This window comes from Haplochromis burtoni, unplaced genomic scaffold (assembly GCF_018398535.1).
Source record: "Haplochromis burtoni strain Fernald_Lab_line unplaced genomic scaffold, NCSU_Asbu1 Contig_1, whole genome shotgun sequence".
Taxonomy (NCBI): domain Eukaryota; kingdom Metazoa; phylum Chordata; class Actinopteri; order Cichliformes; family Cichlidae; genus Haplochromis; species Haplochromis burtoni.
In genome coordinates this window covers 3289527-3304691 of record NW_024582362.1, presented here as the reverse complement: position 1 = coordinate 3304691, position 15165 = coordinate 3289527, and the positions used below count along the sequence as shown (strand labels likewise).

Sequence of the window (15165 nt, the reverse complement as noted above, 5' to 3'; positions counted from 1 at the left end):
TTAAGTCTATGTGTATCAAAGATCAGACAGAGCTTTATCATGCGCTCATCTTGTCAGCGTCAAATCTTCAGTGTCGCTGTAACTCGGCGAGCGCAGGTAAAGCTACTCTTCTCCTCTCCCGTTTCAGGATTCACGCCAGAGCGGGTTCACATACTGAAAGGGTCTGCTGGCTCGTGAAGGGGTGGTCTGATGATATGTCATATATTAGTATTTTTTTTTACACTAGAGGCTCAGTTACCCTCTGCAACAATGGAAGCGTGTATGTGTGTGAAATGCATTCTGGCCCAAACAGCCTTACAGTCTTTTAAGTATAAAGTATTTTAGACTTTATGTTGCTGCAGAGTTAAATGCACAATACGTCCTATTGAAAATGTTTTTTTCCCTTTTTTTCTACAATAAAGTTTGTTTTTCATCGCCTGAGTTCATGTAAATCAAACATATTCTCTGCACATATTAATAAAAATGGAATTTGAGAATTCAATCAGCTTGCCCCCTGAAATGGAATACTTCCACCACGGATGACAACAACAGTAACCTTACAGCGGGGAACTGGCTAACGCGTCTCATTAACTTACCATAAAATAACACTGCAAGGCCAAAAAACAGGGTGTTTCTCCCCACACACTGAACTCAGCTTGTTTCTTGCTTGGGTTCACTATATTGCTGCGGTTCCACTGCCTAGCAAAAGCTAGAATTTTGACATTTTCCATGGTTACACAATAACATGTGAGTCATATTCATTTTAAATATGGTTTGGACTGTGGTGAATATTAAGCGCAGAACTAATGAAAACAACTGGGAAAACACAGTGTCATCCCTGAGAACTACCAGAGAATCAACAAGACTGCAACCTCTAAGCTGATTTTATTTTCTCCTTTTGGAACAATGTGAACAAAACAAATCAAACTCGAGTCACGCGTATTTGGTTTTTTATAATTGCATTACATCGGGAAAACCTTGGCTAGCAGTACTGTAAGCCATTCCAAGGCGATCCTATTATTTTCTCATAAGCTCCTTATCCAGGTACTAGAGGAAAAAAAGAAAAAAGAAAAGAAAAACATCCAGTTTGCAAAAACCTCTTTCCTACTATAAAAATGCAGAGAAGTTGCAACTGCAACTAACTGTTGTATCCTCTAAGTCCATTTTTATCACACTCTTGCAGAAGTTGTACTTGTTCCACAGTAGGACAAAGCAGTGCTCCTTTCCTGCCTCCCAGTGGAAAATCTGCAGTATGTTTTACATTTACATTGTTCCCCGAACCTCCCTCTCTTCATTCCCCAGAAACTTTGGCACACACTAAACACGATCGCTCCCAGCAACATCACAAGTGTTTATTTCTCATCTATACATTTGCTTTCATTTGTATGCAGAAACTGCAGAAACTGCAAGTTACCAGGCGAGATAACAATGGCCGATCTGCCTGACAACATGGTGAGGCTCCGATGTGCATGTGGACCTAACATAGGATGTATTAGCGTCACATGGTAAATAAAGGTAATGTGCAAAAAAGGTTAAAAAAGTTATTAAAGTCTATAGACAATTTTCTGTCAGGTTACCTAAATTCAAATCATTTGCACTCATCAATGCACTCATCTGGGACAATGCTCTTAATAAACTTTAGACACAGCAACTGTAATTCAAGCATTTAGCCACTAGAGGTCAGACTGACCTAATGCTTAAACACATAGCACCCAACAATTTCTATTCCTGAAGCAGTTGCATTGCTGCATGTGAGAGGCCTTTAACACTGCGCACCATGTTTAGCATATTACCAGTCAACAGCTTATTGTTTGGTGAAGCAGAATCAAGAGAAATGAGAAGATAATGTTGCATGTTTAGAAAAATGAACAAAAACAAAGGTATTTTATGTAATAACCCATTACTGTACAAGGTTAAGTTACAGCAGCTTTTGCTGTGTCATCAAATTTGAGAGAGCACTTAATTCCAGCGATTCAACTTATCTGACAGCAAGCACCTCTCAGCTGTGAAGTCCTTGAACATGTTTCCAAATCCCTATCGGCTTGTGGAGCAGCTCTGAACAGATGACCACATGTTTTACCCTTGTGGACAGCAGCAGGGAAAAAAGATGAATATCTCCTTTAGGGATCAATATACTATCACAAGCTCACCAGCCCTGCCAAAGATCATCAGTCATCTTGGCATGCGTTTGGTCATAGCTACAGAGTTTTTGCCAAGACCTTCTTTCTAGTTGAGGCCCAAAAAATCCTCACGAGGGTCCTTCGTTTCACAAAGTCCACCAAGGCACCACATGATACGTGTTAGCATCACCTTTAATCAACTTTACAGTAGTGAGGCAGTCAACTCAGAGGCGGCGGTCTCTGGAGAGCTACGTGACCAGGCTTCGACAGAGGATCAGAAATGCATTCGTTTCTTTGAATTACTGCCATAGACCAAAGTGTCAAGCCACAGAGCCTGTGAGGGGTCATCACAGACCATCAGCATCCTGCTTTCTGGTTATATTTATTACTACTCTCCTGGGTCATGTCTGTTGAACTCTGCCTTCTAAAAATGGTGTTCCCAAACCAAACTGCATTCATAATTACTTTGCAAGAAGACCCATTTTCTCTAGCACAAGACTGTCATACACCAGATGAAGGATCAGCTACCATGTGAGGGCGTTTTTCTTTCAGATTTTCTTTTCACTTTCCACTGTGCTCCAGATGTAGCTCACGAGGAAGAATGGGTTGTCTGCAACTCGGGAGGTCGGTGGTCTGATTCCAAACTCCTGTAGAGTATGATTAAGCAAGATACTGAACCCTGAGTTGCCCCTAATGTATCTATTAGACCAGGGGTGGCCAACTCCAGGCCTCGAGAGCCGGTGTCCTGTACGTTTTAGATGTGTCCTTGATCCATCAGAGCTGATTTAAATGGCTAAATTACCTCCTCAACATTTCTTGAAGTTCTCCAGAGGCTGGTAATGAACTAATCATTTGATTCAGGTCTGTCGAGCCAGGGTGTTATCTAAAACCTGCAGGACACCTGCTCTCGAGGCCTGGAGTTGGCCACCCCTGTATTAGACTGTAAATTTGTGGATGTTAGGTTAAAAACACGTACGCATAGAATAAAGAAAACATATATATGTGAATGGGTAAATGACCACTGTGGCAGAAATTACCTTGAATGCTCAAATAGGGCAAAAAAGTGTTATATCAGAACCAGTCCGTCACATTTGGGCACAAAATTAAGGTGCTTAATTCAAAATTAAGCACCTTAAATTTTGTGCTTTTGTTACGCACCTTTGAAGCTTCTACCTGAGCATGCAGAGTCCTGCCTCATTTAATATAGGAGCTCTTGCCTGAAAACACTCAGAAAGACACAAAAGGAACAAGTATGCCTAAAACATATACAGTTTCCATCTAATTTTGTTACATAATTATACTGTAATATCTATGAGAAATTTACTTGGTTGGTATCGTTCAGTTTATATCAAGCATATTTTTCTTGATTAATTACTGGACCAGACAAATATTTATATTTTTCTGTTGCATTTTAGTAAAACAAATATTATGTCATGTCATGTTATGAGGGCAAAGAAAGTGTTTTTGAGTGAAGGAAAGATACCATAAATGACAAGTATTTTGATTCTAAATATCTAATAATCATTAAAAGCAAACGGTATTAAAACTATACTGACAACGCTGTTCAGCTGATTGGAAATTTTTTGCAACACAAAAGAAAAGAAAAACTTTGTGTTTAAATAATATTTTCTAAAGATTTCTCTTATATATTAGCAGACTCACAAAAGCCAATTCAAGCTCAGGACCCTCCTGCAGTGAGGCGACAGCGTCACGGTTGCCGTGACGAAAAATTACATTAAAAGAGCAATTAATTTGATAAAATGCCCAGCTTTGAAACCGAACACCTAAAATGTCGCAGCTTCAGTCTGTGTAACCACGCGGGAATCGCTGACACACAGTGAAAAAGAAATGCGACCCTCTGAATGACCCTGGTGAACGGATCCTGCTAACAAGCAGAAGTGTCTCACTGCTGTGACAGGAGAGTGGAGAGCACAGACTTGCGTAGATGTGTGTGTCACCACAGAGCAACAGCTCTAAGGAGACCGAAGAGAGACTGAAGCACTATTACTAGAAACCATGTTTGTCACAAGGAAATAAAAAGACTGCACTGCAGGTTGCCGTTCCTCAAAGAAGTACTGCTTGACAATCATTTGTTAGCTATGAAACTTTTTTGTAGTATTAGCTGTAACACAGAACTGTCGCGATTCAGATTTGAATGACATAAACGGTGTACGTGATGCTTTAAATCTACAAGTGTGACCATAAGGTACTTTACTCAAGAGAATCACCACGCAGATAAACATTACTACAACACACAGACAAACTGCGAGGAACAAGTGACAGACGGTAGCAGAGGGAATGCTTCATCACAAAAAATATTCAGACAACACATTCAGTTTAGAAAGAGGCATTACATCCTGCATCTGCACGTACAGAATGACAAGCTCTCAGAGCCTCCACTGAATTAAACTTTACATCAGGTGTTCTTTCCACTGACACTCATCCATCTCAAGTCATGGTGGCAGAACTGGCGTGGAGGAACGTAAACACACACATGCACTCCTGACACAGGCGAAGTAAATCAAATGAGCCACTTTGCGATTCTACGCTTGTCAGAGAGAACAACAAGACTCGCTAGCTGAAAACATCTGGCATTCCAGTGCAAACAGGAAGAGCAGATTCTTTTAACATCTACTAAAGTGCTCTTTAGTGTAAATCAAACCAAATTCCACTGCATACACAACGCATGCCTCTGCAGGTGTGCGTATATACAATGCTTTCCATCAGTTCAAGTCAACCCTGTTACACGTTGAAGAAAATGTACATTTTTATATCTTTAGTTAACTTTAGGGCAACAGAATCTCTGCAACCATAAGAGAAAAGAGAAATTATCCAGTGAACAGCAGTTCTCTGGGTCTTGTTGATGCACGATGTAAGAAGGGAATAGCAAGACTGCTTTGAGCTGACTGGAAATCAAGAGTAACTCAAATAACCATAACTTGGTTTACAACCAAGGCATGTGGAAGAGCATCTCTGAACGCACAACACATGAAACCATGAACCAGACAGGCTACAACAAAGCCGAGACCACACTAGGTGCCACTTCGGTCAAAATGAGGTTACAGTCCACACAAACTCGCTAAACTGGAAATAGAAGATTAGAAAACCATTGCCTGGTTGATGAGAGTCAATTTCTGCTGCAACATTTAGAGGTCAGAATCTGCTGTAAAGGATGATGAAAGCATGGATCCATCCTGCCTTAGATGAACTTCAGGCTGCTGCTTGTGGTTTAATGATATGGAGGATATTTTCTTAGCACAATTTGGGCTCCTTAGTACCAGCTGAGCATCGTTTAAATGCCAAAGCCCACCTGAGTATTGTTACAGACCATGTCCAACTCTTTTTTTAATGGCTCAACTTAGATTCTCATTGAATTCAGTGTAATCAAAAGGCCTCCACAGTCACCAGATCTCAGTCCAATGGAGCACCTTTGGGATGTGGTGAAACAGGTCATTCACATTATGGATGTTGAGGCATTTATTATTTTTAATTCACCAAATACAAATTCCAAGTAACACACACGCCTTGATATTGTGCATCCAAACTGTGTGTGCTTAGGAAGGGCAGATGTAGTGCATGCTCTTTGCATGAGTAGGTAGGTGGCTTGTGGGAAATTTGTGTACAGGGCTCATGGCCATGATAATCCATCCATGTTTGCCATTAAGCACTTTCCCACTTTTAGCAACATTTTTTCCCTACAACTCATAGAAAATGTGTCAGAACACAGTGAATTTGACTGTATGCAGGTGGCCAAAGAAAGCAGCTGCAGTAATAGTAGTGCTGTAAAAGAACCAATTTCCCTTTTTTCCCACCTAAAAAAAAGCAGGAGGCACAACATCAACTGAACATGCCATAAGCCTTCAAAGTAAAGTATTTTTTTAGTTGTGCTACGAGGTGTTTCTTCCAGTTGTGCAAAAATACACAATATGCATATTTTTTGTTTCCACATAGCCTAAAAAAATATATAGTGAAAAATGTGTAGTTTCATCTGCAGACTTCATTTTAGTGTTATCTGAAATTGCAGTTCAGAGGTTTGCCAAATGCATCACATAAAAACACTCATACATGCAGACTCATAATCAGCAGTAGGATCAATGGTAGTTTTACACTGGAAAAACTAATGGACTGCATCTGCCTCGGAAAACCGTTCACTCTGCTCTATTACACAACAAATTTTTCACAGATTTGTAACTTGTGACTTTGTATGTAAGTCGTATCGGGCTGTGAGATTACCCAGAAGCTCCATGGCATCATCCTCGTCCTCGATCTCCTCTTCCACAACAGAGGGGGTGGGGCTGTGGACTGAATCAAAGGAGTCCTGGGACAGCATGGCAGCCAGAAGCTTCTTATGATGATGCTGCTGCTCCTTTAGCCCTTTGCTCTTCGCTTCCATCTTCAGGCTAAAAGTGAAATAAAAAAGTCTTAGCAAGAAAAATAGCATAAAGTAATACTTTTCAACCCTCATACAAACTGAATCACAATTAAATACTTATTAGCAAGTAATTACATTGTCGCTCACTTCTGTAAAGCATTTTAAAGTTGAATAGGTCATGAATCTGAAGCTATTATCTTCTGCAATAATATGCTTTGAGTTTCTGGGAAACACATGGAGAAAAATAACGTGTTTTATAATAACAGTGTTCCGACAGTAATTACATACTCTCATCCTAATCTGTTAGAGTTGTATCTAAGCAGACTCGAGCTTCCTAGCAAAAACAAAATAATGCATCTGCCCCAGTGCTATGCACATGCATGACTATACTTAAAAAGGTGTTTCACCAATCATTGCACTTGGTAGTCATTCCATGGCTGGCACAGACAAAACAGAGTACAGTTATATGAAGTGTCATGTAGGTGCAGTGCACCTTGCTATACCTGGGTAGCAGGAAGTAGATAAGACAAGATAATTGCTCTGAGGTGAGCAACAGAGCAAAAGTTAAACACTACCCACAAACCATTAGGCGTTTAGAGGATGTCAAGTTGAAAAGGGAATCTAAGCTCAGGATTTATAAGCATGTAGGTGTTGAAAGCACCCCCTGCAGTTTTTACCCAACGGGGGAGCCAATGATCAAATCCAAACGAGTTACTTACTGCTTGAATCTTTTAAATATTCAAGAATGGAAAAGATATATCTTTTTTTTAAAGGATCGTTAAATATTTATAAAATCTGAATACTATATTTCTAATATTATTTCTTCTTATATAATAGCCAATAGTATTACTGCTTTGTTCCAGCACGTCTGGCTTCTGTTTACATTTCAACATTGTCTTCAGCCTCCACTATTTGTTTTATCATAAAGGCGTACGCTAACATTTCCCACATGGTAATTTATAAACATTACGTGCTGATTGCCACAGATTTATCCATGGAAATCACGATAAAGCCATCCATACGTCAACATTTGTGGAAAGAGGATCACAGTTCTGAGACTGTATTCAATTAAAATAATAACTGGATGAAAAAAAAAAAGAATGCTTTTCTTCATATTTCTGTTCCCACACACAACAGCGTCTTCATTTTCCTTTACAGTTAAGAGATACACATACCACACTGAAGGCTGGCTTCCTCTTACCTCTATATTGGCGAAATTAATTTTCATATCCCAGTGGCCGAGGGCGTGGATTATAGGGGTGGAAGAGAATTAATTTGATGCTAATCTCAGTTTAATGACTTCTATTTACAGCTAATGTGAAAGGGTCAAAAGATATTTCTTCATACCCTCCGTGTGGTATTTATGCTAATAGTATCTGCTAATACGAGTAGTGTGGTTGGTATGGGGTGTTTTTTACAGCTTTTGTCTTTGGATGAAGAAAAAAACAAAAAAAAAGTTGGACCATTTCGCTGTGATTGCAAACAGTCAGGTTTAACCTGAGGCTAAACTTTCCAACATTGCGGCGAGAATCTAAGATGAGAACAGCAAACAAAGCAGGAAAGTAATAATTGTGAAAAATAGAAGTAAACAAAAAAAGAGAGAGGCTGCTCGGCTAGCTTGTGTGGAGACAGTGTTATTACTTTTATGTGTTGTATAATGGGCCCACATCTAATATGAAAATCTCAGGCCCACTGTGCCTCCCTGTAGCTGTCCCAGAGTCAGCAATTCTTTTTCACCACAGGAGCCAAAACATTAAACACAATAAATATGACAAAAAATGCAGCTTTACGGCACTCTCTCTTCCTGTCTGAGTGACCAATAAGTAATCAGAACCCATAGAAGCTAATGTCTTTATATTTTTGTTAACAGAAAAAAACTTGTGTTCCTGCTATACGTTAAATGTGGAAGCCTCGCTCCACCGGAACTCCTTGAATAAACTTTGGCCACAGTTCGTTCTTGATTTCCCAAGTGCACTTTGCACTTATCCCTCTGGAAACTGCAGCCCATCATACAGAGAATGGACACAACCTGTCACTATCTCTTATGGTCATAAATGACAGGTGGGCTGGAATGAGGGACAGAAGCAAAAGTTTGTAAGTGAAAGCAAGTAAACTTGCAAAAGTCAGAGGAGGAAGATGGACTGCCTAGACGAAAAAGGTCAAATGCATGAGGAAGAAATAAAAACATATGTGCTTTCAGATTGCAGATAGAAGTTTTAATTCATTTTTTTGGCAGAGCTTAGTTGAAAATGTTAAAATTTTCATTGGGAGTGTCTCGGATGGACAGGAGTACAAATGAGTATATCAGAAGGACAGCTCTTTGGGAGGTTGAGCAGACAACGTTGGAGAGGTTAGAGAGCGGTGAGCATGGAAAAAGAAGACCACAGAGGAGGTTCATGGATGTCGTGATGGGGGACATGCAGAGGGTTGGTGTGACAGAAGAGCAGGGTGGGGGAGATGAAGTCATATGAACCGCTGACTCCTAAAGGAAGCAGCCAAAAGAAGAAGAAACTGAACGCCTATGAGCACCATGAAGGGACGCCCCATTAAAGTTCACATGGGATTTTAAGCGAGGGCACTGCTAGTCTTTGCCAGCTTTCCATTACATCAGTGGTCATTTTTAGCTTCTCTAATTATAAACCCAACCAGTGGATTTAAAAATCTCTAGCCACGAAATTTTATGTCATTTAGTATTATGACTTTTAATAGAAACATGACACTAGGCTGGGTCAAAAAACTGCTTGGAATAATTGAAAGTGATGTGGATCCCCAAACAGAATGTGATAAGGGAGCAAGTTCCCAGTAAATGCAATTAAGAGTTGATATAAATGATCTATGTGATGAGCCAGGTACTCCTGTAGTTAATGAGAGAAGAGGCTGTGATTATATTGGGACACGACACCACCCCAAACAAACAGCGGCTCGCGTTTCTCACAGTCTTAATAGGTAAATACAAAACATCTCACTTACACGCACACACACAGAGCAGAGCTCATCAGTGAGCCCACACACACATCCCTATCTCCCAGCTCAGGGTTTAAACTAAGTGATTTCTCCCTATAATCCACCCATACAGTAACCTAATGAGATTAACACTGTGTGTATGTCAGCTCAGGCCTGAACATGATTTATGGTTTTATATCCATTCCTCCTTTAATTTGTCATATCAGAAGCACATGCATGCACTTGTGTGTGCGCACTAACACACATGCGCAGCCCTTGTCTTATCCATGTGGGGGGTAACTTGTTGGCATAATGCATTCCCAGAAGCAGAATATTTGTCCCCACAGTGACACATCTCTCCGTGGCTTTCACACAGCACCACAAGTTTGTCACACTCCTCATAGGAAAATACATAACATCTCATTTACACAAACACATATATCTGGTTCTGTTGGGACCATAATTTGTGTCCCCTTAGTGACAAAAGTCCTTATGGATGAGTGAGCAGTTAGGTAAAAGTCCCCACCAGATAGAAAAACATACGCATGAGTGCACACACACACACACACACACACACACACACACACACACACACACACACACACACACACACACACACACACACAGAGGGCAATAGTCCACTTGACTTGGAACTTAAAGAGTTTTTTTTAAAGATGACAAATGATTTGACAATGCAACGCACGACACAGTTATACTGTCATAAACGGGCCATTTTTAAAATAACAAGCAGAAAATTTCTTGGCCTTGAGGACACAGAAATGAGGTTAGCTTTAATTTGAAATTGGGTTGAAGCAGTATCATGGCAAGCATGTTTGATCGCGCCTTTGAAATGGGATTATCAAACCCATTCAGATGGGCATTCCTCAGGCAGCCAGAGTTAGAAGTCTACCTCCTCCTATTTAAAGAGCCAACAAGAGCTTTGTGAAGTTTCTGCAGTTTTAAACTTTTTGCATTAAGTGACTCAGACGCACACATACACTCATATAGATGACGTCACAAATATACTATATTCCCAATCACTAACCTCCCAGCAGGGCTGCTGTCTCCACTCCAACATACTTCAGTTTTAGACCGAGGGACGGGAGGGTGCAGCATTTCCGCAGCCAGCGGGTCTGCGTCATCTTCGTCCCGACCAACCCACTCCCCCACCACCCGAGGGCGCAGAACTGCGTTATATCCCACCAAGTTCTAAAACAGAAATGCATATTAAAACAGCAGGAAGTAGCAGACAGAAAGGGAAAGATTAAAATGAAAAGAAGCAGAGGTAGAGGTGAGAGGAGTCAGAGAACGGCTATGAATCTCTATCTTAACACTGTGTACTTTTAATTCAAAAAGAAACCCTCAATTATAATAATAATGGAGTTTTTTAAAATAATAAAGTTCAGAAAAAGAGCAGAGTGTTGTCTGATATCTGCCTCCCAAGCAGCCTCTGTACACATTTGCACGATTCAGTGAGCAAAAAGCAAAAATACTTATCCTCATCTTTCACAAAATCCAGAAGGAATTCTATTGTCTCTGCACGATCTCAGCAGGTATTTAGTATTCATTCCCTGTTCTGTTCCACAGAAAAGAGGGAAAATCTCTGGACTATAAGCCAAGGATGTTGGACATGGTGCGCTGAGCAAAAAGTAAATTCCCTGTCAAAACATATGCTGTATTTCTCATCCAGAGCCAAGATTTTCAAAATCGATCTGTGCATCTCCAACCTGAGCAGCCGCTGCACTATTGTGCCGGGAGGGAATTTGGGCCAGGCGAGGACAAAGGCAGAGCGCAGACAAAGCTTTGCGAGTAAGATCCACAACGAAGGGGCAAGGGAGAGGGAGATGGAGGACATGCTTTACTGAAGTATCACTCTCGAATATCAATCCCGTGAGATAGCAGTTCATCATCAGAAAAAGATGATGTCTGTGCTGCTCTGTTGAGCAAGTGAAAGTTAAGAAATCTGGCTCTTTTATTTGATGTAGCATGAGTAATTCAGCAGGGGTGATGAGAGGAAGACCAAACTAGTGTCAATATAGGAGTGTTTTATTTTCCCGGCTAGTTAATATCTACCTGGTCAAGCTCATCAGAGATGGCGATGCCTGAGGAAAGAAGAAAATGGTTTAAAGCACAGAAGCATCTAATACGGTTTTACATCCCAGCTTAGGCTGCTTCTAAGCTTAGTGGTGAGCCTGTAAGATAAGCTGCTCTATCCGGTTCCTTCTCGGGATTAACAGTGACATTTACAGAAAGGTCTAGACTTTAGTTCTATATGTTAAGATGTATTAAACGCTGCTGAGTATGATGTAAGCATGCATTCTGCTGAGTTGCAGCCACTCACTGCGCGACAGGCTCTCCAGGGCCTTGCCGAGCTTCTTGCTCTCCTGCAAAATGTGGTTGAGCTCATCAAAGTCCCTGCTCTCCCTCCAGTCCCAGGGCGGGTACTCGATTGACCGAGGCACTGGACATCACAGAAGCAAACATGCAATTTACGTCAGCACATCCGAAAGCATCGCAGATCCACTTTGTGTGAGTATTATGAAATGGATGAGAACTGACCCTATGAAATGTCCAAATAACCATACTACATTCTGCAAACACCCCTGCTTGACTTTCTATTTGCCCAAACACGACTTTGTGAATTACTGCAGGATGAAGTGAAATGGAAACTTTGGCAGAAAAGTCACAGAGTGGCTTCCAGAGGCAGAGAGCTGACTGGACTGAGGCCAGGGGACAGTGTCTGTCAGTCTCTTTGATTAACAAAATAACTCAAACAGGAGCAGGAAATGACCCACATATGTTACTGATGTCCTGCTCGCGTCCCCTAGCAGCGCTCCAAAGCTTTTGGCGGCCTCACTCAGACATGCAAGGAGCAATATTGTTTTATAGAGGACGGATTACTCGTTCATCCATATCAAACGTTCTTATGCTCAAACACAGCTGGACGGAAAATCAACATCAAGTAACAGTGAAGACGTGCCAAAAATGTGCCGGTTATCTACCAGCCTTCAGTCTCTGAAAACACACTGAAAACTATAGAGAGGAATTTGGATTAAACTTGATGCATGTTTGAATGAAACTAATATGTCCTGACAGGTGCAGAAAGTGAGTGGTCTGTTTCCCCACAAATAAACTCGAGGGCGAATATTTGTCAGCGCTGCAGCTACAATCTGCCTTCCCCTACACTTGTTCGCTCTGACTAAGCTGCTTGGCATTCTAACAACTGTAAACACACAGCAAATTCATCTGCCAAACACAGACATGGGGGGGGGAATCATTACTTCTGGCAACGAGTGTCTTTTTCTCCTATGCGTGGCTCTGTGTGATGGTGCTGCCCCAGCAAAGGGCTACGCTGCATCTTAATAGCTTAGATTAGGGGTTAAGAATTCAATTCTCTTTGGATCTGCCCATTAAACTATCAGTCAGGCACAAGTGAGGCCAAACCCTTTGCCAAACAGTGCACAGAAAAGGAAGAGGGATTCATTTTGATCAGCGTGTGAGTGGACCTTTAGTATGTTTTTGACAGCTGTTGTACCAGCTTCCTGCATACAAACTGTGCAATAATGATGAGAGACAGTTCTTTTGATTTCAATTTTTCATAAGCTGTGCATGCCAAAACACCTATGCATGTATTTTTAATGTGATTTGACGTTAAATCTAGCTTTGAAAGCTTCTTCCTCTGAAGGGGGCAACAGGAATGCTGCTAACACACCAAACCTCGATGCTGATGCACAGTTCTCCCGTTCACTCGTCCTCTTTTATGGACTTCACGAGGTTCTCGTGACACCCTCATCCTCTTGACTGTGAGCAATGCTCCTAACATAGTCTAAAATAGACTCGGTCTGGCAATGACAGAGCACAGCGTTACATTATTGAAGAAGTCTGTGGCGCCGCTTGATACCCATTTGACCTATTCTTATTGCCTCAATTGCCATACTTCATTCTAACACCACAGCTAAAATTAACCCAGGAAAATCATTTTCATATATTCTGCATGAACCCAAGAAATCTGTGAAGAATCCCTCTTTAGAGTGCGTAGAAGTGCACGGCTGTAAGTAAGTGTAGGCTATAATAGGTGGTCCTTAATAATGAACTCGTCTGCAGGGCTCTGAAAGGCTGGAAGGAGGACACTGGACTATACAGTGTGACTAACTTTAATTAGACATAATTATATCAAATTTAAAATGGAGATTAAAGTCAATGGAGCGTGTAATTGGGAAACAACCGATATCAACAGGTATCAAAACAGTGCTGCTTCACATTTAAAAATGGATTATGTGTGTCCGGGTGTGCCTGTGTAAGTAACACAACCAGGAAAAAATTTAAGAAGTAAAGATTAAATAAAAATTAAACTTACGGGATTTGGATTCTGGTGAAGGCGGAGAGATACTTGAAACAGCAAGGTCGCTCTTTGATTTTTTTGGCTTCTTTGGGTGAATTTGCCACGGCTTTTCATAGTTGATGTACTCCCTCCGAGTGTTTTTGTTTTCTGTCAGGAAAGAGTCTGAATTTATGTTCAGCATATCATAGGACTATTTATCATGAACTGGGGGTACTATGTGCAAAGGCAAATACTTTGTTCTTCTTGTGTGTGTCTACCGCAACCATAAATGACAGCAAAGCACAGGAGACATTTTTGCTAAAATGAATCAAGGGCAAATATATTAAACTCTTTTTTTTTTTTTTTTGCGGGGTAGACAGGGAGTTTTGTTCGTCCAGGTCCGAGAGAAAGGCAGGGGACATGCAGCATACGTATAATGTGTTTGCATGTGTGTGTGCACCAACCTGGGGAGCTCTGTGCCCAAAGTGCAGCAGAACCTGAGAAAGCTCTGTGTAGCTTGCCAGGGCTGTCTTGCTTGGTCTGCAGGTGATCAATGAGAAAAGGGATTGGATGGTCTGGAGTCTCAGTTATCAATTTGGTCATCAACTCCTAGAGAAGAGGGCAAAGCAGAGAGCCATTAGAGCAAAAGTGGCACTGCAACAAGAGTGAGAGAGCAGGTCCGAGCAAGCGGAGTATCGGCCATGCTGATGCTGAGAAACACAATCAATCCCTAGAAGCATCCCAGGAGTTTTTTGGAGTTGAAATCACTCAAAGCAAGTGTGCGCGTCCAGCAAGTGGAGATTTATACCAAGCCCGGTATCACAGTCTTTAAATAATAAAAGATGGTACTAGTTTTTCCTTACAGACATGGAGCAGTTCCCTTCCGTGTCTATTAATAAAACATGTCTGCAAGCTTGTTAAAAATCAGATGAGGCAAATAAGTATACAAGTAAATAAACACTGCAGGAATCAAGGGTGTTCTTCAGCAGCCTTTTCACTGAGTAACATTTGAAATATGAAGGGCAATTTTTTAAAAATGCTCTAGAATACCAGAGAAAGCAAAAAGAAGGCGCAAGTTTTTCTCCAGCATCACATCTGGTGATTTTCCAAAGTTTGCAGCCTGAAAGTGTTATTCTGACCACGTGCACTTGCACAGTTGAGAAGGTGTTGAGCAATCGTTGTGTTAGTATTGTGTATAATACACTTTCAGCAGGCCCACAGTGACATATGGGACTTTTCAAGGTATTCTGAGGGTTAGATTTCATTTTACTGACTTATTAGTCTGCCAATAACTCAGTATATATTTGTAATCTCTGATAAGTATGAGAAGGTGGCCCCTTCCTTTCTTTTTGAGCTGCATTTGACAATGGTACACAGACTAATAGAAATTTTTAAAGTATGACTAGCGTATATAGCGCCACGGAGACCTG

The 15165-nt window shown here is 41.0% G+C and overlaps 1 protein-coding gene across 3 annotated transcripts in view; it reads right to left on the bottom strand.

Moving 5' to 3' along the window:
* Positions 1 to 15165, bottom strand: part of cunh8orf34 (chromosome unknown C8orf34 homolog) — a 74048-nt gene that overhangs the window by 44429 nt on the left and 14454 nt on the right. For all 3 annotated transcript variants that reach the window (XM_014336429.2, XM_042224917.1, XM_005912179.3), the window contains 6 exons: positions 14200 to 14344; positions 13772 to 13903; positions 11756 to 11875; positions 11488 to 11516; positions 10460 to 10623; positions 6333 to 6499 (listed from right to left, as the gene is read on the bottom strand). In XM_014336429.2, coding sequence (XP_014191915.2) covers positions 6333 to 6499; positions 10460 to 10623; positions 11488 to 11516; positions 11756 to 11875; positions 13772 to 13903; positions 14200 to 14344 — 757 coding nt within the window. The remainder of the gene's footprint in view (positions 1 to 6332; positions 6500 to 10459; positions 10624 to 11487; positions 11517 to 11755; positions 11876 to 13771; positions 13904 to 14199; positions 14345 to 15165) is intronic.